Consider the following 25,069-nt stretch of genomic DNA (forward strand, 5'->3'; position numbering starts at 1 on the left):
CATGTGTAGAAACCTTATGAAGGATGTGGGTATTTTCCTAGCAAATGAAATCTACAGTGTGCTGAGCGGGCAAATCCCTTCCTGTCATATGGCTATCTGCCCACTCTGTGGCAAAGGAAGATAATAAAAAGAGCAGACGCTCTTACTTGAACGTTAATTAATGAGATTAATTAATGAGATTGACAGAGGGAAACTCGAAATTGTACCAAAGGATGCATCTTTATAACCACACACGTCATAGCCTCAGGCAAATCACAACCTCTCTGATCCTCAGTTTTTCTATCAAATATTAGAAAGTGAAATTGAAACTATGGCTCCTAAGTCTGGATACACATCATTTGCAGAGGATCCTAAAAATATAAGTTCAAAGGGAAATTAGAAAAATGAAACTAAATAAAATCCAAAGCAGAAGAAAAGAAATGATGAGATTAGAGCAGAAATCACTAAAACTGAAAATAGGAAATCAATAGAGAAAAATCAACAGAACTAGAAGTTGATTCTTTGAGATGATCAATAAAACTGACAAGCCTCTACCAACACTAATTACTAATATTACAAAAAAGAGGAAATACCACTACATGTCCAGTGAACATTAAAAAGATAATAAAGGAATACTTTATGCTCCAAATTTTTGTAATCTGGATAAAACAGACAAATTCCTTGAAAGGCATCATTTGCCAAAATTCACACGAGAGGAAACAATCTGAATAGCTCTACATCTGTTAAATAAATTGAATCAATAATAATAACCTTGTAAAACAGAAAGCACCAGGCACAAATGGCTCCACTGATGAATTCTATCAAACATTTAGGGAAGAAATTGTACCAGTTCTCTACATACTGTTTCAGAGGATAGAAATAGAAAGAATACTTTATAGAACATTCTATAAAGCCAGCATTTCTTTAATACCAAAAACAGACTAAGACATTGTAAGGGAACTACAGACCAATATCTCTCATGAATATAGATACAAATATACCCAACAAAGGATTAGTAAATTGAATCCAATGTATAATACCATAACCAAATGGGATTCATCCCAGGTATGCAAATCTGGTTTAACATGTGAAAATTAATGTCATTTATCACATCAATAGGCTAAAGAAAAATCACATGATCTTATCAACAGATGGAAAAGAAAGCATTTGACAAAATTCAAATCCATAATTCTCTAGGAATATTTTACCATTTCAAGTTCCTCAACTTGAAAAAGAACATCTACAAAACCCTAGAGCTAACATCATACTTAATGGTGAGAAAACTGACACTTTCCCAACTGGGATCAGGAAGGAGGAAAGCTGTCCCCCCTTGTCATTCCTTTTCAACACTACTGGAAGTACCAGCTAATGCAATAAGGCAGGAAAAAGAAATAAAAGGTGGTATAGTTTGAAATGTCTGTCCCTTCCAAAACTAATTTTGAAACTTAACCCCTAATGTAACAATGTTAAAAGGTGGGACCTTTAAGAAGTGACTGGGTCAGAGGGCTCTGTCCTCATTAATGGATTAATGCCAACAGGAATCTTGGGGTCAGAATCACAGCCAGCACACAGAGCCCCCACTGGGACAACGGCTAACAGAAGAGTGGGAGCAGTACCACTACTGAGACCCTAGAACTGTAGCATCACCAATGTGCAGCTCCACATGGGGAAAACCGCAGGCACTCAACTCCAATCATGAGAACTGAAGCCTGGGCTTAACCCAGGAAAGCTATGGTTGGGGGTAGGGAGCAATCCCCACAACAGTGTATCCAAGAAGTAGAAGAAATCAAGGAAGATTATTCTGGAGCCTCAAGATTTAACATTTCTCCATTGGGTTTTATACTTATTTGGGGCCTATTACTTCTTTTTCTCTTGCTACCTCTCCCTACAAAATGAGAGTATCTGTTTTATGCTTGTGCTACCACTATATTTTGGAAATAGATAACTTGTTTGATTTCACTAGCTCATAACTATAAGAAATTCACCTCGGCTTGGCACCCATAGCCCAGTGGGTAGGGCGCCAGCCACATACAACGAGGCTGGTGGGTTCGAGCCTGGCCTAGGCCTGCTAAACAAAAATGACAATTGTAACCAAAAAATAGCCAGGCATTATGGCGGGTACCTATAGTAGCAGCTACTCGGGAGCCTGAGGCAAGAGAATTGCTTAAGCCCAAGAAGTGGGAGTTGCTGTGAACTGTGATGCCACAGCACTCTACCCAGGGTGACATAGTGAGACTCTGTCTCAAAAAAAAAAAAAGAAAAGAAAAGAAATTTACCTTGATGAGAACTGGGCCTTGAGCCTTGTCCAGATTGGATTCAGGTGAGACTCTAGACCAATGATTTTCAACTAGTATGCCGTGAACACTTTTAAAGATTGTTAATTAAATTATTTTTGAAAGAAGTTCAAAGCCCAGTAAGTATATTCTTTTTTCATCAACATTATTTAAGTGTGTTGCAGAAGTTTAACTATAGGTTCAAGCGTGCCATGAGATAAAAAAAGGTTGAAAAACGCTCTAGACATATGAAGCAGGGCTCTGAGGATGGAATGAATGTGGGAAGGACAGGAGTTCTGGGAGGACGGGGCAGAAGGCTAAGGTTTGAATGATTGTTCCCTCTCAAACTCACGTTGAAACTTAAACTGCTATGTGACGGTATTAAGAAGTGGGGCCTTCAAGAAGTAACTGGGTCAGGAGGGCTCCGCCCTTATGAATGGATTAATCCATTCATGGATTAATGGATTAATGGGTTATCACTAGTATGTGTCTATTAACAAAAGCTAGTTTGGTTTTCTCCTATAAGCCCCTTGCCATGTGATGCCTTCTGTCAAGCTAAGATGCAGTAAGAAGGCCCTGACCAGATGCAGCGGCATCAACCCACTCTGTAAACTAGGGACCTGGGTGTAAGGATGTGTCAGTGTAGGTTCATCAGTTGTACAATGCTACCTGTCTGGTGGGGGATGTTGCATGTGCAGGAGCAGAGGCATATGGGAAATCTCTGTGCCTTCTTTTTAATTTTAATGCAAACCTAAAACTGCTCTAAAAAAAACAAAGTCTTGGCTGGAAATGGTAGCCTCATGCCTCTAATCCCAGTAATTTGAGAGGCTGAGGCAGAAGGATCATCTGAGGTCAGGAGTTCAAGGCTACAGTGATATATAATTATGCCACTGTACTCCAACTTAAGCAATGGAGCAAGACCTCATCTCTAAAAAATAAAAATAAATAATGTCTTTAAAAAACAAACAAACAAACAAACAAACAGAGTTCAAGGTCCTCATCTGGGTATGGTGGCTCACACCTATGACCCCAGCTCTCCGGGAGCTAAGGCAGGAGGACTGTTTGAGGCCAGTAGTTTGAGACTACATGTCACTGCCACACCACTGTGCTCTAGCCTGGGTGACAGATTCAAGACCCCGTCTTAAAAAAAAAAAAAAAGAAGTCATATCGACTACAAGAGTATCTCCAGGGACCTACCTGCATATCTCCAGGAATCTGCATTTCAGACCAAATCAAATCAAACTTTCTGGTGACTTTGCAGGAGCCCATAAAGAACAGGGATTAAATTCATACAACCACTTCCCATCAAAAGATGAAAGATGAAATGAGATAGCCAGCATTTGCTAGATACTGCTACCTGAGCTAAATAAAGCCAGGCCCTCATAAGGCAACATTTCTGATACCAATAAAATCATTAGCAACTTACTCATTTAGTAAAATGTCACTTATCATGTAGTTTTAAGTGCTGGTATTTACTACTAATTAGAACAGGGGTCCTCAAACTGTGGCCCACGGGCCACATGAGGCAGTATGATTGTATGTGTTCCTGTTTTCTTTTTTCACTTCAAAATAAGATATGTGCAGCGTGCATAGGAATTTGTTCATAGTTTTTTTTTTTTTTAAACTATAGTCTGGCCCTCCAACGGTCTGAGGGACAGTGAATTGGCCCCCTGTTTAAAAAGTTTGAGGACGCCTGAATTAGAAGATGTGCACTGATTCAAGATGTTTTCTTTCTGTCCATAGAGAATGTAATTTTGTATGAAGTACAAATACTCCACAGTAGGTGCTCAATAAATATTTGCTGAATTAAACTAAATTGGGCAAACAAATCAGTTACCATCCACATGGTCAAAAGCAAACATTTCACATAGTTTAAGCACTTAAATGCCTATTATCTTTCGATTCTCTGTCAAGATAAACATAGTGGTGGTATTCTGAGTACACAGCATTTCCCGAAGCTAGGTGTCAGGACAGAGTTTACGTGGCTAGCATGGCACAGAAATCATTAACTAGAGGCCACTTAATGTACATTTCTCTTTACCAACGTATAATTGGCGTAAATACAAATAAATTATCCTTGGAGAAGAGGCCAATTGTTTTGCTTTTCTAAATTATTTTCTAATGAAATTTAATAATTTATTGCTTTTCTAAAACTTAATTACTGAGTCTAAAAACATGAATGAGATTTAAGTTTGCATTCATCAGGATAATGAACAACAATTTTATCTTAGTGATACACTCAAAGATGTTAATGATTCTCAGAAATATGGATCTAGATGTATTTCATTGATGAGTACATATATCTCAATACAGATGCAAATATATCAATTAGAGCCAAATGTATATGTTCGCCAAGACTTCTTTAAAAAAAACAACAAAAAAAAAACCTGCTTTTCATTCAGGAAAAAGGCTCAATTAAGGTCATAATATGCAGAAAAAAAGATTCCTAACCTGTTTATAGCTTTTCATCCGTTTACTTATCCTCATAGCACATTGCAGGGAACACGGTAGGCGTTCAGTGAATGACCGATTAATAATACAAAAATAAACAATTTAAAGATAAAGGTTAGAGCCAAATATGATTAAAATATCTCATTCTACTAGATTTTAATATTTTTTTCACTGCGTACACAAAGCATCTGAAGCAATTTAGAATAACAACATATTTCTAATGAAAGAATTGCAATGTATATGAAAGGAAGATTATAAGCCTTACAATAGATTCTAAAATTTGAGATGGCACGCTTAGCAGGAGCTTTTAAAATGTCAGTTCTTGGGAACTACCTTAGAAATCCCAAGTAAAAGCTGTGCATAACAGGGCTCAGAAAGCAGCCCTTTTAACAACTATTCCTGCGATTCTGATACAGCTGTTCTAAGAATCATGTTAGATAAACACTCCCATGTAAGGAGAGAAAGGGAAAACCAAACCAAATTTGTTTCTACACCTGAGCCTCAAATTTAGCTCTTGCTGTCTTGGCAGCAGAGACAAAAAGGAATTAAAGAGGAAGCAGCCATTGGCTCATGGAAGGAAGCCTGGCAGTTTGTCAAGGAAGGCCAGTGAGTTGCTTCAAATCTTTTTGTAAACAGGCACAGTATGTACATGGAGAGAAAAAATATCCCTCGCATTAACAAAATAATTTGCCAGATGGCACCTCATGGAAAGGACATTAAGTGACAGAAATGAAAATGTCCTTATGAGCAATTTTGGAGAATATATAGAATCACCATCAAATGGGTACTTCTCATTCTAATTTATTTTAAGCTTGAGAACAAACCTTCAAACACTGCTGGTGGTGTTCTATACTGGTACAGCCTCTTTGGAGAACATGAAAGGTACACGTTCACTCACAGATATATTCTAGATTCAGAAAAACTCATTATGTGCATTGGGAATTACCTGTAAGTACTAGGACGGTTTGCAAAAAAAAACTGGAATCATGCAAAATACCTATCAAGGGAAATTAGTAAAACTGTGATATATGCAGATAATGGAATATCATAATCAGGGGGAAATTAATGAACTAGAAGTGTATGTTCCCATGTGGATTTATCTTATTAGTATCACTTGGGGGGGGAGCCACTTATAGAATAGATAGTGTGATATGAGGCACATAAAGTTTAAGAGCATAAAGAAAGATGGAGACTTTACCTCTTTCATGTTTACATGGATGGAGCTGGAACATATTCTTCTTAGTAAAGTATCTCAAGAATGGAAGAAAAAGTATCCAATGTACTCAGCCCTACTATGAAACTAATGTATGGCTTTCACATGAAAGCTATTACCCAGTTATAACCCAAGAATGGGGGGAGGGGGAAAGGGAGGGGAGGGAGGGGGGAGGTGGGCAGAAAGAGGGTGATTGGTGGGATTACACCTGCGGTACATCTTACAAGGGTACATGTGAAACTTAGTAAATGTGGAATGTAAATGTCTTAACACAAGAACTAAGAAAACGCCAGGAAGGCTATGTTAACCAGTGTGATGAAAATGTGTCAAACGGTCTATAAAACCAGTGTATGGTGCCCCATGGTCGCATTAATGTACACAGCTATGATTTAATAAAAAAAAATAATAAAATAAAATAAAGTTTAAGAGCATACCAAATAATTCTACATGTTGTTTCAAAAAAATACCAGTATGGTAAACATGTATATAAGTGCATAGGATGAACACCAAAGTCAAGGACAAACAGTTAGTTACTATGCATGGGGTAGAGGGAAATAGAACTAGGGAGAATTAGGGGTTCAATCATATTGTAGTGCTTTATTTTTCAGCAGGCAGGAAGGTGCACTGGGGATTAATATATGTCTGAATTATTTAATAATAAATAAATGAAATCTATAAGGGCATAATATTAAATTATGTCCTAGTAAAAATCCTAAGGATTTCATTTAATGTGGTCCATATAGATTCCTTCTTATCCAGGAAGACAGGAGGAGGACAGGGAAGCAGCTGGAGAGCAAGCCAGAGTTCTCGGAGGACAGAGACCAAGGAATATCTATACTCCAGATACACTACAGCCATTTAGAAGAGTGAGACTAAGCTGTATGAACTGATAGGGAAATACGTCCCCCATATAAAAGCAAGCTATTACATAATGGTAATGATTACTATGGTATCCTTTTCAACAAGGGAAAGATTTACTCACAGACCAGAAAGGTTACATAAAGAGCCATTAATAGTGCTAGACCTGGGGAAAAGGGTGCTTGTTTTTGTTTCACTTTATACCCTGCTATACTGTAAAATATTTTCATAATAAGCATCTATTGCTTTGCAAATTAAACAACTCAGCTCTCCAGCAAGGGCTTGGGGAAGTGCTTCTACTCTTTGGCTGTGCTTTAAAATCATCTGGTATACTTGTAAAATGTAACTCCTAGACCCTGCCCCAGTCCAACTTGGAATCTCTAGGGACAGAGTGCAGGCATCAATATCTATAAAAGGCTCTACTTTAAAAAGTTTAATGCACACTGAGGGTTAAGAATTATTGCCTTAGATGCTAGATGCAAATAGCAAGGTTTCTACTATGAAAATTAAAGACATGAATCTTGTATTCCTGCTTAGACAGAAAGCTATTAACTCCCGAAAAAAGAAGAACTAGGATTATGCAGAGGCTGGGTAAAAACGTTTTGGAAAAGTAGGGTCTGATAAACTTAAGTGCTCAGTAAAATCTAAAGCTTAGAACCCCAAATTCCACACCACTAGGTAGGGAAGAGAGAAATTTGCTCCAGAAAAAAAAAAAAAAAGAAAGAAAGTGTCACCAGATAGTGGCAATATAAACATTTCACTAAATTCCTAAAAAATATCTAATTTTGCCCACAAATGCCCTTAATTTGGGGAGGGGTGAATTATACTTTTGTTACATATTTATTTTAGAATTACAAAAATTTACATAAGCAAAAGAAAGAAAAGAAAAATCATGATGATAAACCCATGTCTCCCATAACATTCTGGAATACAGCCTTCTATCTAGGTAGTTTTCCCTACATATATTTACACATATAATTACTCACATAAAAGTGGAATTATAACAAATATGAGGCTTTGTAACTGCTTTTTCATGTGCTGCAATAACCATATTTTCCCATGTAACACTACCCACCAGGACCAAGTAACTGTAAAATACATCCCCAAGTAGCTGAAAACACTGATGTGTTTGATGGAGTCAATTTAGGATGACTACTTCTATACTGAAACATCAAACTCGGTGTTGGCAATGCTTACAACACAGTTGTTCTTTCACATAGTGATTGCATTTGGTCCAGCTCCTAAAGACTGCTTCCGGGTCGAGAGATAAAGGGATGCCATCAGCACAGAGGAAGATACGCTTCGTTCATGTAAGCATCTTCTACGTCAGCTACTTCCTGAGAACAAGAGGGATGGCATTGCCTCTGCCCCATTCTGGGTGGTCCATGGGTTTGTGGACTCTCAACTCTTATTACAACCACAGTGTTCCAAGAGAAACAAAGTCAGGGCGACTGTAGCTGGTTAACTTCTTTCAATGGTAACAACAAAGAAGAACACTTCATGGTGACTTTACATCCTTTCAAAAATTACTCTCAAATCAACCCTGTGAAGTTAGTATTAGCAAATTCTGTTTTATAGATGCAAAAACTGAAGCTCAGTTTAGAAAAGAGTACTACATTCTCACACCTATGAAAACAGACTTTTAACTCCAAAATACTAATGACATAGAATCTAGAAAAAGAAAGAAAACTTTTTCTTTTTATTAAAACACAGCTGTGTACATTAATGTGATCATGGGGCACCATACACTGGTTTTATAGACCGTTTGACACATTTTCATCACACTGGTTAACATAGCCTTCCTGTCATTTTCTTAGTTATTGTGTTAAGACATTTACATTCTACATTTACTAAGTTTCACATATACCCTTGTAAGATGCACCGCAGGTGTAATCCCACCAATCACCCTTCCTCCGCCCATCTCCCCTGTCCCTCCCCTCCCTTTCCCCCTTCTCCTTATTCTTAGGTTATAACTGGGTTATAGCTTTCATGTGAAAGCCATAAATTAGTTTCATAATAGGGCTGAGTACATTGGATACTTTTTCTTCCATTCTTGAGATACTTTACTAAGAAGAATATGTTCCAGCTCCATCCATGTAAACATGAAAGAGGTAAAGTCTCCATCTTTTTTAAGGCTGCATAATATTCCATGGTGTACATATACCACAATTTATTAATCCATTCGTGGATCGATGGGCACTTGGGCTTTTTCCATGACTTAGCAATTATGAATTGGGCTGCAATAAACATTCTGGTACAAATATCTTTGTTATGATGTGATCTTTGGTCTTCTGGGTATATGCCCAGCAGAGGGATTACAGGATTGAATGGCAGATCTATTTTTAGATCTCTAAGTGTTCTCCAAACATCTTTCCACAAAGAATGTGTTAAATTTGCATTCCCATCAGCAGTGTAGAAGTGTTCCCTTTTCTCCACATCCATGACAACATCTCTGGTCAAAAAAAAGAAAAAGAAAAATAGCCAGGTAGGGGCAATGCCTGTGGCTCAGTGAGTAGGGCACTGGCCCTATATACCAATGGTGGTGGGTTCAAACCCAGCCCTGGCCAAACTGCAACAAAAAATAGCTGGACATTGTGGTGGGTACCTGTAGTCCCAGCTACTCAGGAGGCTGAAGCAAGAGAATCACCTAAGCCCAGGAGTCAGAGGTTGCTGTGAGTTGTGATGCCATGGCACTCTACCAAGGGTGAGAAAGTGAAACTCTGTCTCAAAAAAAAAAAAAGGGAAAGGAAAGCTTATGAAATAAAAAGTTACAGGAAGCTAAGATTAACTTATTGAAGAAGGAAATTTTTAAAATAAATTTGGTGTAGCCTAAAAAAAAAAAAAGAAAGAAAACTGAAATTTATCTAGTACCTACTGTGTACCTGGCATTTTTATATACTTTGCTTAACTCCCACGACAATCTGTGAGGTAAGTGATAGCACCTCCATTTAACAGGTGAGAACTGAGGCACTGAGCAGCAGCGATTTGGAAACACACACAGCTGCTAAGCGTCAATAACAAGGTTTGCACCCAAGTATAATTTGTTTGATTCTTTTCACCAGGCACAGTACTTCTCTCAAGGCCCCACAAGGACGAAGCAACTTGTGCGTAATCAGGAAACTGGGGAACGTGTTGGATCCTGAGCTTCCTAGCCTCCATTCTTTCCCAAACACTGCCTATCTACTCTCATTTTAGAAGGATTTAATATTAGCAAGAGATTAGAGAATCCTATTGACCCAGCAAGAACTGTAGGAAGTCTGGGATTTTACTCCACTTACAAGCTAACAAGTTAGCTCAATACTGTTTCATAGATGCTGGTAGACAGGACACCCATGGATCAGAGACAAAGGATTTTTTCACTCATGCTGGTTGGCATCAGCCCCTAAGTCCTGTGAGGGTGATGCAAAGGGCCCAGCATGGATGCTGTGCATAAAGCAAGCTTCCTCTCTGAGGGGACATTTACCTGACTTCTCAGGGCTGTTTACTACAAGCACAACCCTGACAAATGGGAAACAGCCTAGGAAGGAGCAAAGAGGGGTGTGCTTGGCACACAGAACAGAACATGCAGGGCACAGGGCCCATGGTGGACTGTTTCTACAAACACGACTTTAAGCTCCATAAGATAACAGCAATTCAAATGGCAACATACAGGAAAATGTCTTATATTTCAATATTAAAATCTTCATAATCTGTGTATTTCTTTGTTAACTGGCTTAAATGGTTCCTTGTTAATTCATGTGTTAAAGTTGTGACAAAACTTGAAATACGAAGCTAAAAACTTTGAGTGTGTTTTAGATTAACAAAAACATCCAGGAAAAAGTAAAAATAATTTCATATAGGGCGGTGCCTGTGGCTCAGCGGGTAGGGCACCGGTCCCATATGCCGGAGGTGGTGGGTTCAAACCCAGCCCCGGCCAAATTAAAAAAAAAAAAAAATAATAATTTCATATAAATATGAAATTTCATTTCTGACTTTAGTTTACATTAATACCCCAACTTGTTAGCATACTGAGTAGGGTCAGGGGCACAGAATGGTGTGGGGTTCTTTTCCTCAAGCACTGTGCTGTAACATGATGGCATGGGATAACCAGTTATAAACTTAAAACAGATACTGAAAAAACTCTGTGACCAAAGAAATAGTTGATTGGGAGTTCAGAGTACATAGATCACTGGGGGATGAAATGGTCAGGTTAAGCTTCATGGAGAGAGGACTTACTGTAGGATAATAACTAACATTTACTGAGCAACTGTTATACAGCAGGGACTAGATCAAGTGTTTCATGTATATTATTCAATTTAAGCTTCACATCAACCCTAGAATGTACGTATCATGATTATCACATCTTACAGAGAAGGAAACGGGCTCAGAGAGTTTAATTGGCCATATGGTCCAATACTCAGATGTGCCCAAGATTTCCCATTTTAGGAATGAGAATACAGATTAGCTTCAAACTGAGCAACTAAACTCAGCCTGAACCTTCACAAAAGCCAAATCCCTTCTTGCTCAGAAACACAAAGCCACACTAGGGCATGGAGCATTGCCAGGACAGACTGATGTCTGTAACAACAGAAACTGCATGCTTTGCTTCTGTACTTAGTGCTGATTTATTCTGTCCCATACCTAGATTTAAGTATTTTCTTTATAACACCAAACGTTACATAAAAATTAGATGACTTTTTGAGTCTTTCAGGAAAACCTAGTTAAGTGCCAATGTTCTATTTTAGATGTTAATTGAATTACAGAGGAGGTTTCAGCCAGATTCCAGAAATCTGGACTAAGAAACAGATGATGTCAACACATTTATTTTATATTAAATTTTTACGGTCAGTCTTTCAATAAATATTTACTGCACCCCTAACTTTGTAATGGGAAGAAGGGAAAGAAAGGTGTGCAGAATAGGCACAATTTCTCTCTCAGTGGCACCTGTTGTACAAGAATAACAACCAAACATTGTTTCTTAAACTCTAACCAAAGGGACTCCACAAAAAAACTAGTTTGTGTGTATATACTTCTAGCTGGTCTTACTACTTAAAAATTGTTGTCAAATACAATAAAAAGTGGTTTTTCTTCTCTTAAATAGGTTCATTAGGTTTTCTGGGCACAGCAAACTACCTAATTCAACAAGTTTACCTTTATGGAAACATTTGAACCAAATTATTGGCCAGCAGTGCTGGTCATTATGGGATATTATTAGCCCTCATCATCATTTTGACTTACGCTATTCTGAATTTTCTACAAGCTGCCTCATTACCTTCTAGAATATGGCAGGATAAATATGAATGAACGAGCAAGCAATTAAACACATATGCACACCTTTCTGTAGCGCTGCCTGATGAGACAGAATTGTATGCCTTGCTGCTTCATCTCCCTTACTGCACTTGGGCTCCTGTGGACTGGTAACTGTCTTATTTAGCTCTGTATCCGTAAGATTCAAGTTTTAATAAAAGTATCCTTTTAGCACAACAGAATTTCAGTCTTGTTACTGGGCAGTGCTCACCATCTCCTAATAACACTGTAGCTTGTACTGACAAGATGGAAATGTAAAGGCCATCTGACCATGTATGTCACTGCTGTGCCACATACTGCAAGTTAACATTACTTCTCCAACCAGATCCTCCCATGTGAGTACCACCCTTCTATCACCCAGGCTTGACGCCTGACTCCTTGGCCTCTATTTATTCATCTATCTCACCTCATCCATCGTAGCTGCCAAGGTCTGTCCATGCAGTGCTACAACATTTCTCTTCAGCTGCTGTTCTAGTTCCATCATTTTCCTTAAGATGCTTAGGACCACCCTGTGATACGTCACATTTTCCCTTTGTAGAGACCATCTTCCACAGTGCTGCCTGATGAATATTCTTGAAACCTAAATTGCAGCTCTGATCACATCATTTCCCTACTAACAAGTCCTCAAGGACTTCCCACTGCCCACAGAATGTTTCCACTTGCCTGAATGACTTAGAGTCAATTCATGCAATGGCCCTATTCTCAAGTGTCTATTATGCAAGTATAAAGCAAAGCTCTAGGGTATGGGAGGGGAAGGGGAACGCACAAAACATGAAACATCCTCCAGGAATTGAAAACACAACAGAAGAAAGTAGACATCCACACAAATAACTATCAAACCAAGATTGGAAAGAGCTGAACGGAAAACACACATACGATAGAAGCACAGAGATGAGAATTAATCAAGGAAGGCTTGAAGGAGAAAGGGGCATCTGAGCTAGATTTTTTAACAATAGGTGGGATTTTCACAGGAAAAAAAGGGGAGGAGTATTTCTGGCACAGGAAAAAGTATCATCTGAAAAAGACAAATGGCAAAGTACTACATAATAGTTTCCCAGAACTCAGAAAGAATTGTTCGGCTGACAGAAGGGTAAGTGAGGGAGGTCAGACAAGAATCTGATGGTTGAAGGTCATCTGTTCCATCTGACTGCCATGCTCACTGATCTGTGTTTACAGGCTTATGAGCAGGAGAAGCCATGAAAACCTCCTGCAGAAGGGAGAAAATGAAGGGTAGGAGGGCAGCAAAAGAGTTCCTGCAATAATATGCAAGAACGAATGGGGCCAGAATCAGAGAGGCAGTGAGAAATGAATGATGACTGGCCAGGGTGAGCACTCAATAACATCTGCTGAGTCTCACATCTTATTTCATCCATTTCTTCCTTGCTGGATAGATAAGCTTCCAAGTCCAGTACATGTCTGGAGTCCTGAGGCCACAATGAGCCACTGCAGAACTGCTGCGCATGGTGCCTACGGTTTCTGGGCCCATCGCTGCCAGCCGAGTGTGACTCATCCCCAGGCCCCACTCTTCTCAAGGCTGGGCCAGAATGCAGGTTTTCTCCTTTCCAGGTTTTCATCAGTCAGAATGTTGCTTTATACTGCTTAAGCTTTATCCAGCTCTCTGCCTTCCCTCCTCCTAAACCTAGACATTTAGCACCTTGGCATAGCTAACAAATAACCAGACACCTCCCCAATGTACTCAACTCCTTCTCCTCAAGGGCGTTCCCTCCATGTCCTCTCCAGATGCTGCCTTGCAGCCCTCCCCAGTAATGGCTATTCATGCGATAGCTCAACAGCTCTTCTGCTCACCACTCTCACTTCTAGGCTCTACTTTCTTGTAATAAGAATAACTCTTTTGAGCTTGTGCCACTGACCTCCTTCCATGTTGTCAGCAACTTAATTCCAAATCCCTCTCCCTCATTTGGGCTTAGCTCTAATCTTCTCCATAGTAAGTAATGGCCCTGCTGTCATTTTGAGGGGTCTCAAGGTCCATGTGCCAAACCGTCCCACACAATCTAGATCAGTCCTCAATCTCCTCTAGCTAATCTCCTTCTCCTTTACGCTGGCCATCCAACAGCAAGGTCACATCTTGGACCTCGTCATAGACATGAACTGTCTACCGAAAAAGTCACCCACTCAGACGACCTCCTGTCCTTTTAGCTCATGCATTACTTCCACTATGACTATTCCTCAGTCCTTTCAGCCCACCTGCCTCATTCTTTTAGTCCTCTCCTTTCTTTAAGTCCTGTGATCCATCATTGTAAACACATACTTGCCACATCTTAAACTCCAGGTTATTTTTCCATTTGTTTGTCTGGCAAAATCCCACTGTGGACTAAGCCAACTGTCTACTTCAAGCCTGCACACAAGCTACAGGAGGAAGCCATCCAGTGGGCAGAGTGGTGCCACCAAAACTTTGTTATCCTCAGTCACCCCAGAACTGCCTAAGAATACCTCTGTGCTTCTCTGGTTAACATACCCTCTTACCCTGCACAACAACTCTTCTCTCACAACAAGACCTGCACAACAACGCCTTCTCTCATTCCACAACAGGAAAGACATCCCTGTCTATGACCATTACGTTCACCTTTCCTCGGGGCCTAACCTTAGAAATCTCACATTACAAGTCCTTAAACTGTTCTGACTATACATGTACGTGTTGAGTATATAAAACAAAAACCAGTTTCACAGAAGATGAGTTTCACTGTGAATGGGAAGGGTTACTACATATAAAATATTGATTTTTTTTTATCCCATTTTATTGCATTAAGGAGAAGACTGTTTGGATCCTGCCTCAGATTGCACTATTATGTGAAACAAAAAGTACCATTTAGGAGATATTCTTGCTAAAAATAAATTCTAAACCTTGATTTAATTAAGCCTCTAGAGCCGATTTTCATTTTTAGAAAATATAGGGTATAGAGGAACGAGTTTTCAACATCTCAAATGAACAAATTCAGCCTGTGGGACATTCATGAGGACAACTGATCCAGTTTCTGTAACAAGTCAGTGGAATAAGGGGAAAAAAAGTTGGAAAGAAAGATGACTGCTATAGATGAAAAGATATTTAATAGACACAACATTCCAATGTAACATGCAGACCTTGCTTTAATCCCAATTCAAACAATTCAACCACAAAAAGCCCCCCCCCTTTTTTTTTGGAAAAAAAAGCCATTTTTGAAACAGTGAGGGAAATAGGATTATGAACTTCGTATTATGATTATTTTAAAATTTCGATGTATTTGAGTACAAACTGAATTCCGTTACATGTGTACATCACACAGTGATGAGGTCGGGTCCTTTGGGGCACCCGTCATCTGAATGGTATACGCTGTACTCAATAGGTCTTTTTCATCCCTCGCCCCCTCCTACCGCCTCCCTTTTACGAGTCCACTTTGCGTGTCCTTGCATAACCACAGCGTAGGTCCCACTTACACGTGAGAACATACAACAGTTATTTTTCTTGAGTTGGGTATCAGATGATACCAAGAATTGTCTAATTTTGTTTGGTGTGATAACGCACTGAGGTAGCGCATAAGAAATTCCACCTTTTTGAGGAACATGCTTAAGTGCATAGGGATGGACTGACACAATGTCTGGTATTTAGTTTTAGACCAAATGGGAAAAACGGAGAAATTTTAATAATTGCTGAATCAGGATAGTGTTACGTAGGGTTTCATTACACCATATAAAATTTTTTTAGAATAAAAATTTTCCTTCAAAATGCTAATTGCAACTCAATGCATTGATTTCCTATCCACAGTTTCAAAAACAATGCTTTGTCCTACACAAGGGATCTTATCTCTCTTTCTCAAATGGCTAACTGCCACAAATATTAAAACAAACCAAAAACCTTTATACAAGTATTATGAAAAATTCCAAATGTGTACAACCAAGAAAAACAGTACAGTGAAAACCCAGTGTAGCCAGCATCTGACTCGAACAAAGATCAATTCACACCAATCTTCTCTCATCCCTTTCTTGCCAATTTCCCCTAACTACTTTCATTATCTTGACACAAATCCAAAATAAGCAGCTATTTTAAATGTACACATTTTAGTACGTGTCACTAAAGAGGGGTTTTTCTATTACATCATAACAATTGCATTGTTACCTTTGTCTCATTTTTTTAAATTTATAGTTTAATGTTTCAATAATGCTTTACAAAAAAGGTTTATGAATTTGAATCAGGATTGAATTGGGATGTAATATATTAGAACCAGATGACAACTTCTTTAACTCTCTTTTAATCTACAAGTTCTCCCTCCCACACACTTTTGTTTTGGTCTTTGGTATTCATTTGTTGAAGAAATCAGTCATTTGCCCCACAGTTTCCCACAGTCTAGGTTTTGCTAACAGTGTTCCCATCGTGGTGTTTAACATGTTCCTCTGTCCTTTTTTCCCTCTTGTAAACGGGCAGACAAATCTAGAGGTCTGGACAGATGCAAGTTTGATTTTTTTGGCCAGACAATGACACAGATTGTGTTACAAATTTTTAACTAATGTCTAGTTGCCTCTCCTGTGGTAAAGTTAGCAGCCATTTCTCATTATTACTTAGATCCACCATTACATTAGGGGCTGCAAGAAGGCTGATTAATACTCTAATTCTTATCGTTCCTGCTTTATCAACAGGAACAATTCTATAAAGAGAAACCTCCCATAATTTAAAAAGGTAGGATAGCTGCTTGAATCTTTCTCTTTATTTTTCTGTTTTCATCGCCAGAAGTGACGAATGACTTTTTTAAGTATCATAATGACTCATTCTAATATCCTCTAAAAGTGATCAATGCAGTTTTGGTGTTTGTTAAGAATCATAAATTCTTGGATATAGCACACCCCACTGGATATCCCACTGAAAATATGTTCAAGTCTACCATGCAAAACCAAAAACAAGTAAGTCCTTCACTGGATCTTCCACTCCTTCCCAACCTTCCCCAGTGTCACTGCACTAACCTCTGCACTTTCTGACCTCTAACCTACTCTAGAACCCTCAAACTGGCCCCACCACTCCACTAAAGCAGCTCTCACTGAGGTCACGAGTGAGGTCCACTTTGACTTGAGGCTTCTTCTCACCTAATTTGTGGCATTGCTGATCACCTCTCTCCTTCTTGAGGTACCCTTCCCCCTCACTCCCATGACACTGTCATGTTCTGGTTCTTCTCCATTTCTCCAGCTACTCCTCTGTTGGGTTTTCAAGTTTCTCTTCTTAACTATGCAATGTCGGCAGTTTTATTTTTTTTTTTTTTTTTTTTTTTTTTTTTTTTTTTTTTTTTTTTTTTTTAATAAGGCTATTATCTCCTTTATTCAAAAAATAAATATTTCACTTTGAATCAACATATTTCAAATCACATTAAGCACAGAGAAGAAATACAGTCCCTTTGGAGATTGTGAACACGGGTAGGAAAGAGCCACGTTGCAATGGGGATGAGGTGAGCACTGATTCCACCACGGCCGACCCAGAGGCGCCGCCTCCCAGGTGGAGCTGCTTACTGATTGCAGAGAGAAAAAGAAACACGCTGCTTTGAAGTCTGAAAGGCACATGAAGTGGACCATAAGGTGTATGGCACATTCACTGATAAAACGTTCCCTATTCCCTCCCAAGAAAAGTAGAGAAAGTTTAATCAAGTAAAAACCCAGAGAAGACAGGGTGCTCCTGCTCAGAGCTCAGCATCGTGAACATCTCTGAATACGAAAGCCATTGTCTGCTCCCCTCCCGCACCTCCTCTCCCTGCCGACAGAGTCCTCGCCGGCCGCCGCGCTCACTCGGTGACGGTGGGGCGGGTGGCCACGTACACGAACACCACGATGAGCAGCACAACCACGGCCAGCGTCGGCAGCACCACCGTGGTGATCTGCTGCCGGGCCTCCTGCATGGCCTGCTTCCGCTCCTTCTTGTCCTTGGACGTCTCCTTCTTGGGCTTCCCTTTGAGCTGCCGCATCTTTCTTACTTGGAGGATGCTTAGGAGGGTGTGTCCGGAGAGTTTCCAAGAAGGGCCACACTCCTCTGGTCACAGGGTGGAAGCTCCTTTTCTTCAACTTCAAGAACTCTGCTTCAATGATTTCAGCAAACTGATTTCCAGTACACGTCACTTGAGTTACCCCTCCGCTCCCGCGGGCGCCGCCACCACCGCCGGGAGTACGTGGCAGTGGCCGCCGCCGCCGCTCGCGCTCCCCGCCTCGCCTCTCCTCTCGGCGCCCGCGCGGGCGGCTCCGGCGCGCCGGACCGCAGCGCCAGGCGCCCTCTGCCGCCGGGACCGGCAGTTTTAAAGCTCAGTCTCAGAACATGACTCTTCTGCACTATATTCTCCACCAACATGACCCTGTCCACCCTCAGGACGTCACCTACTGACTTACTCAAAGACACCTTGCAACACATTTCTACCTTTACTTTGATCCCTCCCTCTAAGAGAGATCTAAACTTTATACCCAACTGCCTACAGGACAGCTCTGTATGTTTATTTATTGTGTACAAAAATAAAGTCAGAACCTAAGGGGGAAAAATCATCCTCTTCTAGTAAATGCCAGCATTTACCATCCAGATGCATGAACCACCACCATCTCTGACAATTCCATGATTTCAGTCACCACACCTTCATCTGCCACCAAGTTCCGTTGATTTGTTTCCCAAATACCTTTCAAATATGACTTCTTTTCACTTAAATTAGAACCACAAATTAGTCTAAGCTACTAATCTTCTCACCAAGACCAGAGAAGAGCTTGCCGATTGGGCTCCTCTGACCTACCTGATTCTTTGATCACACTGCAGCCGGCGCAGGCACGATCATGCCAAGCCCCGCTTAAACTCCATCTCCCATGTTGCCTAGGTACAGGAGCATATGGCTACGCTCTGTAAAACTTAACTCTTCCTACTCAGCTTCATCTCGAATCGCAGCCTCCTAGAGGGCGACCGTTCACTCCCCAGTCCATGTCATTCGCGCCCTCAGCCCCTGTGTGTGCTGCTGCCATGGACTGCTCTCCCTTCTTGGGTTTCAAAACCCACTTGCTGAGGGAAGCCCCCTGACCTTCTTGACCAGATCATTTCCCGGGATCACAGGCTATCCCAGCATCTTGCATTGTAGCCTTTGCAGACTTGTCACAGCTGCAGTTTTACATTTCTTTAGATGATTATTGTGAATGCTGATTTTATCCACTAGGTAAGTTTCATGAAAACAAACTGTGGTTGCTTCATATTTCTCCTGCCTGTTATATGTTACTCGGAACATGTTGAGTGAATACATGAAAATGAATAGAAAAATACCTAAATTTCTGAAGATTAGTGTGGTTTAGATGGTTTAGACTTGGACTCATTAAATGTATTTTCTATAAAGTATTCGACATAAAGGGCACAGAAAAGTGCCTACATACTGAATGGTGTTGTTACACTAATATTATAAATACATTCCCATAAAGATTAACTGTTATTATTACTGACTTTACTCCTTATAAAAGACACTGTTTTACCTCTGAATTTGTTCCCAACCACCATGCCTAACATTATTATTAAAGCTGGACGAAACCACAATTTTATTTTCTGTTTCCTTTACAATTGCAAGGGCATGAGACACAGTTCTGAAGGTTGGTGAAATGTAAGTGGAAGTTTTCTGGGAGGCTTCTCAAAAGCTGTTGATATTTTGAAAAAACAGGGGACACTATGGCAGCCCTTTCTTTTTTCTTCCCATGAACAGGAAGTTGCAGCAGCCATCTTGCAACTCTGAGGGAAAAGCCAAAAAAACTACAGAGCCACTGAAACACCAGAAGCAGTTGTCTGTGTTAAGCTTTGCTATTAGATGAGAAATAACCCTTATTTTCCTTTCTATTACTGGTACTAACCTGACATTCTGCTTGATAACAAGATTCTCTTCCAGAAAACTCACCTTATATTGCCCAAGATGGGTTTTTTTCTTTTATTCTTCATTAAATTTATGTTATTCTCCCTCATATTATAACCAAAATAAAATACCTCGTACATTTTTATTATAAGATAGAAAATTAATTACAATTCTGAAAACTAAAGAAATGTTCTTTAAATTTTTTATATTGAGTTAATTTACAAATACATGGAGATGAGAATAACATCTTCTTGGTGACATGACAAACTGCATTTAGATTGTTTTATTCACTCTCAGATGAAAAATTAAGATTTCAAGTATGTCAGTGCCTACTCAACAATATTAATATTAGCATGTGATATATTCTGATGTGATTCCACAATCAAATATTACATAAATATTAAGCAGGACAATTCAGACACCTTACGGAGCTGGACTATACACACACAGATGATATTACTTTTTAAATGCACATGTAAGAGATATAATACTTTAAGAAGTGAGGGACCATAAGGTATCAAATAGACAAGACTCTAAGTTCTCCTTAGTGAGACTACAACATTTCACTCCTAATATTGCATAAAATTTAATTTAAGTTTAGATATTGAGGGTAAGACCTAATCAGTCCCACATAATGTTCTTAGAGTAGAAAAGAATATAAATTTGTCTTAGTCCAGTGCCCATTTCAGCCTTTCCTCAGTTCTCCACCTAGAAACAGGGAGAGCAGACAGACCAGTTTTGAGACTGTGCTCTACAGAACCTAACAGCCAGGTCCCCAAGCCTTCCACCCTTGGAAGGCAGAGCATATTTACCTTTACCTATCTAAAATAAATGTTGACTTTCCACATACAAAACAAAGAACTCGATAAGTACAAATAATTTGAAAACTACTAGATGATATGAATTCCTAAGTCTCTTCTAGAATTAATATTCATAATGAAATGATTTCTTTTTTTTGTTTGTTTGTTTGTTTTTGGCCGGGGCTGGGTTTGAACCCGCCACCTCTGGCATATGGGACCGGCGCCCTACTCCTTGAGCCACAGGTGCTGCCCATGAAATGATTTCTTTAAGCTCCAAAATGCTAAACATTTTAAGAGCAAATGTTTTCATCTAAATATGTACAGAAGAATCATGCGATGCTGTGGGCTTGACTTATTTTCAGAAATACATTCAAACAGAATGAATGTTCTTACCTTGTGAAAATGCCATCCACAATCCCAATTGTTGCTTCTTCCGCAGGAACATAGGAGCCAATCTGAGCCATGATAGTAATCAGTGCAACCTGCTTTATGTAGGAGCTCTTTCCACCCATGTTTGGTCCAGTAATTATCATTACCCTCTCTGAGTTCTCCTAGAAAATGAAAAAGAAATTTCACTTATTGTGCCATAAGGGTTTATACAGAATATCCACAATTTATCCTATAAATGAAAATATCATTGGGCACAACATTGCTTTGTGGTATATTTAAATAATCATCAATAAATATCACATAAAGAAAGATGATCTTTTTATCCTCAACCTAAACTGTGCTATTGCAGAAAAGTGAATTCTTCATAGTACACACAGCTATTTCTGGGTATTAAAAAGAAATAAGTAACCTGAACTGGATAACTACTACAGCATTCTCATTAAACACTCTTTAATCTTCTTCATATTGCTTACATTTAAAGTCTATCAATTTCCATTGGTCCATCGAAAAACAGATGTAATTGCCCAAGGCCCTATTTTGGGTTGGCAGCACATAAATTTTTCAGTTATAGGAGGATGACTTAATAGCAGATTTATATAGAGAGAGATTTATAAGAGCATTTTATATTATCAACATTCAACTATTCACTGGCATTTCACCAGTGCAAACGGAAGATGTAAGTAAGTGTCCCAGTGATTTTATTTTCTGGAACTTCCCTGTATTGATGGATTATAGTACTTGCCACATACAGAGCCCTTCTAAGGGTAATGGCCCAACTGCAGCCCTCTACAGAGGAGTGGGTCCAGGGCCTCTGTGACCCCACTGTCTTGACCTAGTCAAGAGAAGCCCATCTATAACTGGCCAATGGGGCCTAGCATAAAAGCTCTTCTCAAATAATCTCTTGGGAGTTAATTGCCAACGTTCAATCAGTTGGTAACTGGAGCAAAGTTTGAAAAGAATCACAGAATGAGGCCACAAAGCACTGGGGACCACGAATAAGAAGTTATGAAGAGATAAAAGGTATGAAGAGAAGTTATACAGAGCAGGGGTAAAGAGGGTTGTTAGCAATGAAGGGAAGAAAAGATACAGAAGAGCCAAAAAGAGATGAGAAACTTCATATAAATAAATATAACAAGGTATCAAAATAAGGTCTGTGAAGTCTTGCAAGTGGGAGAGATAAAAAGAAAACCTCTCCCATCCCTAAAGCTGTTTCATGGCCTAATTAACCACACATTTCCAATCTCTCTAAAGCGGAACAGTGCTAGAGATCGCAGTTCTTTCCCTGCGATTCCTTTCTCTTACAGTTCCATGTGGCTTTCTAAGGAATCTTATGAATCCCCATTACTTGAAGGAACTTGAGCAAATCTGTGTTTCCTGTGACTAAAAGAACCTGGGAAGAAGTGGAATAATGAAACCAATGATAAAAATAAAATGAATTCTACAGAGATTAAAAATAATAAGCCTATTGCAAAACAACCAAATATTTGGCATAATCAAATATATTTTAAAATGGCAAAAATGACACAAGAAACAGAGAATCTAATAATCTCAAATCTAGTAAGGAAATCAGATTTGCAGTTGAAAGCCCTGCCACAAGACAAATCAGAACCCAAATAACATCCCCACTAAATTCTTACAGACATTTAAGAAATATACCAATATTACAAAAATTTTTCTAAGAACAGAATAAGAATTCTTCCCAAATCATTTCAGAAGGCAAACATAACATTAATACCCAAACCTGACAAAAACATTATAAGAAAAAGGACAGACAATCTTACCTTTAAATACACATGCAAAATTCCTTAATATTAATAAATCAATCTAAGGCTGTATAAACCATTAGGGCTTTTGAGGAATAGAGTTAGTTTAACATATTCAAAAGTGAATAATGTATTCACATTAATGAAATGAAGAAATCACATGATTATTTCCAGTGATACAGAGAAAGCTTTTGATAAAAGCCAGAATCCATTCACGAAAAAAAAAAAAAAAGGCAGGAAAAGGAAACAAAAGGGATAAGAATTGGAAAGCGAATCATAAAACGATCATTATTCCTATATGTCTTGATTATGATCCCAGAAAATCTAAAGAGAGCAATAAAAATTATTAGAATCAGTAAATAAATTTAGTAAGATCTTTAGATACAAGTTCAGTATTCAAATGTAAACTTTTGTCATGCATTTTAGCAGTAAGTGAAGGATATCTGAAATGTTTAGAACCTAAAGTATTTCAGATTTGGGATTTTTTTTTAAATATTTGCATTTTATGCTTACTAGCTCATCATCCCTAATCAAAAATCTGAAATCTGAAATGATCCAAAATCTGAAGTTTTTGAGTGCCAACACGATGATGCTCAAACGAAATGCTCACTGGAGCATTTTGGATTTCAACCAGCAAGTAAAAATAAAATCTTTTTAATAATATAATTTATCATACTATCAAGATAAATCAAATCCCTAGGAATAAATCTAATAAAATGAGCAGGAATTCTACAAAACATTATTGAAGGAAATTAAAGAAGACCTAATTAAATTAAAAAAAATGGACCATGTTCATGAACTGGGAGGCTCAATATTATACTGCTATAATAATTATAACAGTATGATTCTGCAAAAGGATGGAGATATATATCTATACACACACACACACTTGCATATGAACTTTGTGGACATTCTGTATATACACCAATGGAATAGAAAAGAGTCCAGAAACAGATTGCTAGGTATACAGTTCCTTGATATATGAAAAAGGTGACATTGCAGTGAACTGGACAAAGGATAGTCTTTTCAATGTAGTATGTTGGCAAAGATATGGAAAGCAATTGGGAAATGCCTGGAAAAGTTAAAGATTATGTATACTCATCTAAATAAACCCACAATTCCTCTTGTAAGTATATACCCGAGAAAAAAACACAAGTGCTGAAAAAGACATTTATAAAATTGTTGAGTATAGTACTGATTGTACATATCTATAATAAAAGTAGAAATAATTTAATTGCCTATCATTAGAAAAATGACTAGTTCTACTTGTACAATTGTTAAAACAATTATTTACAATGCAGAACACAAGACAGGTTCAATGAGACATTTATGTATATTTGCACAAAACAATTATATATGGTTAATATAACATAGATTTCAAATAAAATAAAAACCATGCATAAGAATAATAAATAATATCAGGATAATGATTACCACACAGGGTAGGAGGTGAAGAAGAAGAAAAATAAATATGAAGTAGCATTAATTACTATGACCTTAGCTATATGTGTAATATGCATGTGTTATTTACTAACAACAACAAAAAACTTAACAGCTGGATGTGCTAATTACAGGATTACACAGCTGTAATCCTAACACTTTGGGAGGCCAACGTGAGATTGCTTCAGGCCAGTAGCTTGACACCAGCTGCACAATAGAGTGAGAACCCATCTCTACAAACAATTTCAAAAATAGTTGGGCGTGGTGGTGCATACCCATAGTTTAAGCTACTGGAGAGGCAGAGGTGGGAGGACTGCTTGAGCCTAGGAGTTTGAGGTTCCTGAAATAAGCTATTCTCATATTCTAGGCTGAGTGACAGAGCAAGACTTTGTATCAAAAACCAAAACAAAACAAAACAAAAACAACACAAAAGAAACAAAACAAATATTACAAAATGTCAACCTCATGACATTTGTGTGATGGGTAAATGGGTATTTGTTATACTGTTTTCTGTACTTTTTCACTGTTTTGAAATACTTAAAATCAAATGAATTATTTTAAGATTTAGTTATTTCATGGATCATCAGCATGAATATTCAAATAATTCTTTACTAACACTTAAATGTAATTTAAGAAAAATCCATGGATCTTCCCAGTAACATTTTGTTATTTGGACTTTCAGAATATTATGTACAAATAAAGCAATGGAGAAAAATACAAAATGGAAAGGGAAAGAATATAAAGCCAGGGAGGGCACCACACAGAAGGGTTCCACGTGCCACGTGGAGGC

At 38.6% G+C, this 25,069-nt stretch overlaps 1 protein-coding gene across 2 annotated transcripts in view; it reads right to left on the reverse strand.

Moving 5' to 3' along the window:
* Positions 1 to 25,069, reverse strand: part of MSH3 (mutS homolog 3) — a 211,883-nt gene that overhangs the window by 36,200 nt on the left and 150,614 nt on the right. For both annotated transcript variants that reach the window (XM_053587488.1, XM_053587499.1), the window contains one exon: positions 21,080 to 21,237. In XM_053587488.1, the coding sequence (XP_053443463.1) occupies positions 21,080 to 21,237 (158 nt within the window). The remainder of the gene's footprint in view (positions 1 to 21,079; positions 21,238 to 25,069) is intronic.

Source organism: Nycticebus coucang, chromosome 1 (genome assembly GCF_027406575.1).
Source record: "Nycticebus coucang isolate mNycCou1 chromosome 1, mNycCou1.pri, whole genome shotgun sequence".
NCBI lineage: Eukaryota > Metazoa > Chordata > Mammalia > Primates > Lorisidae > Nycticebus > Nycticebus coucang.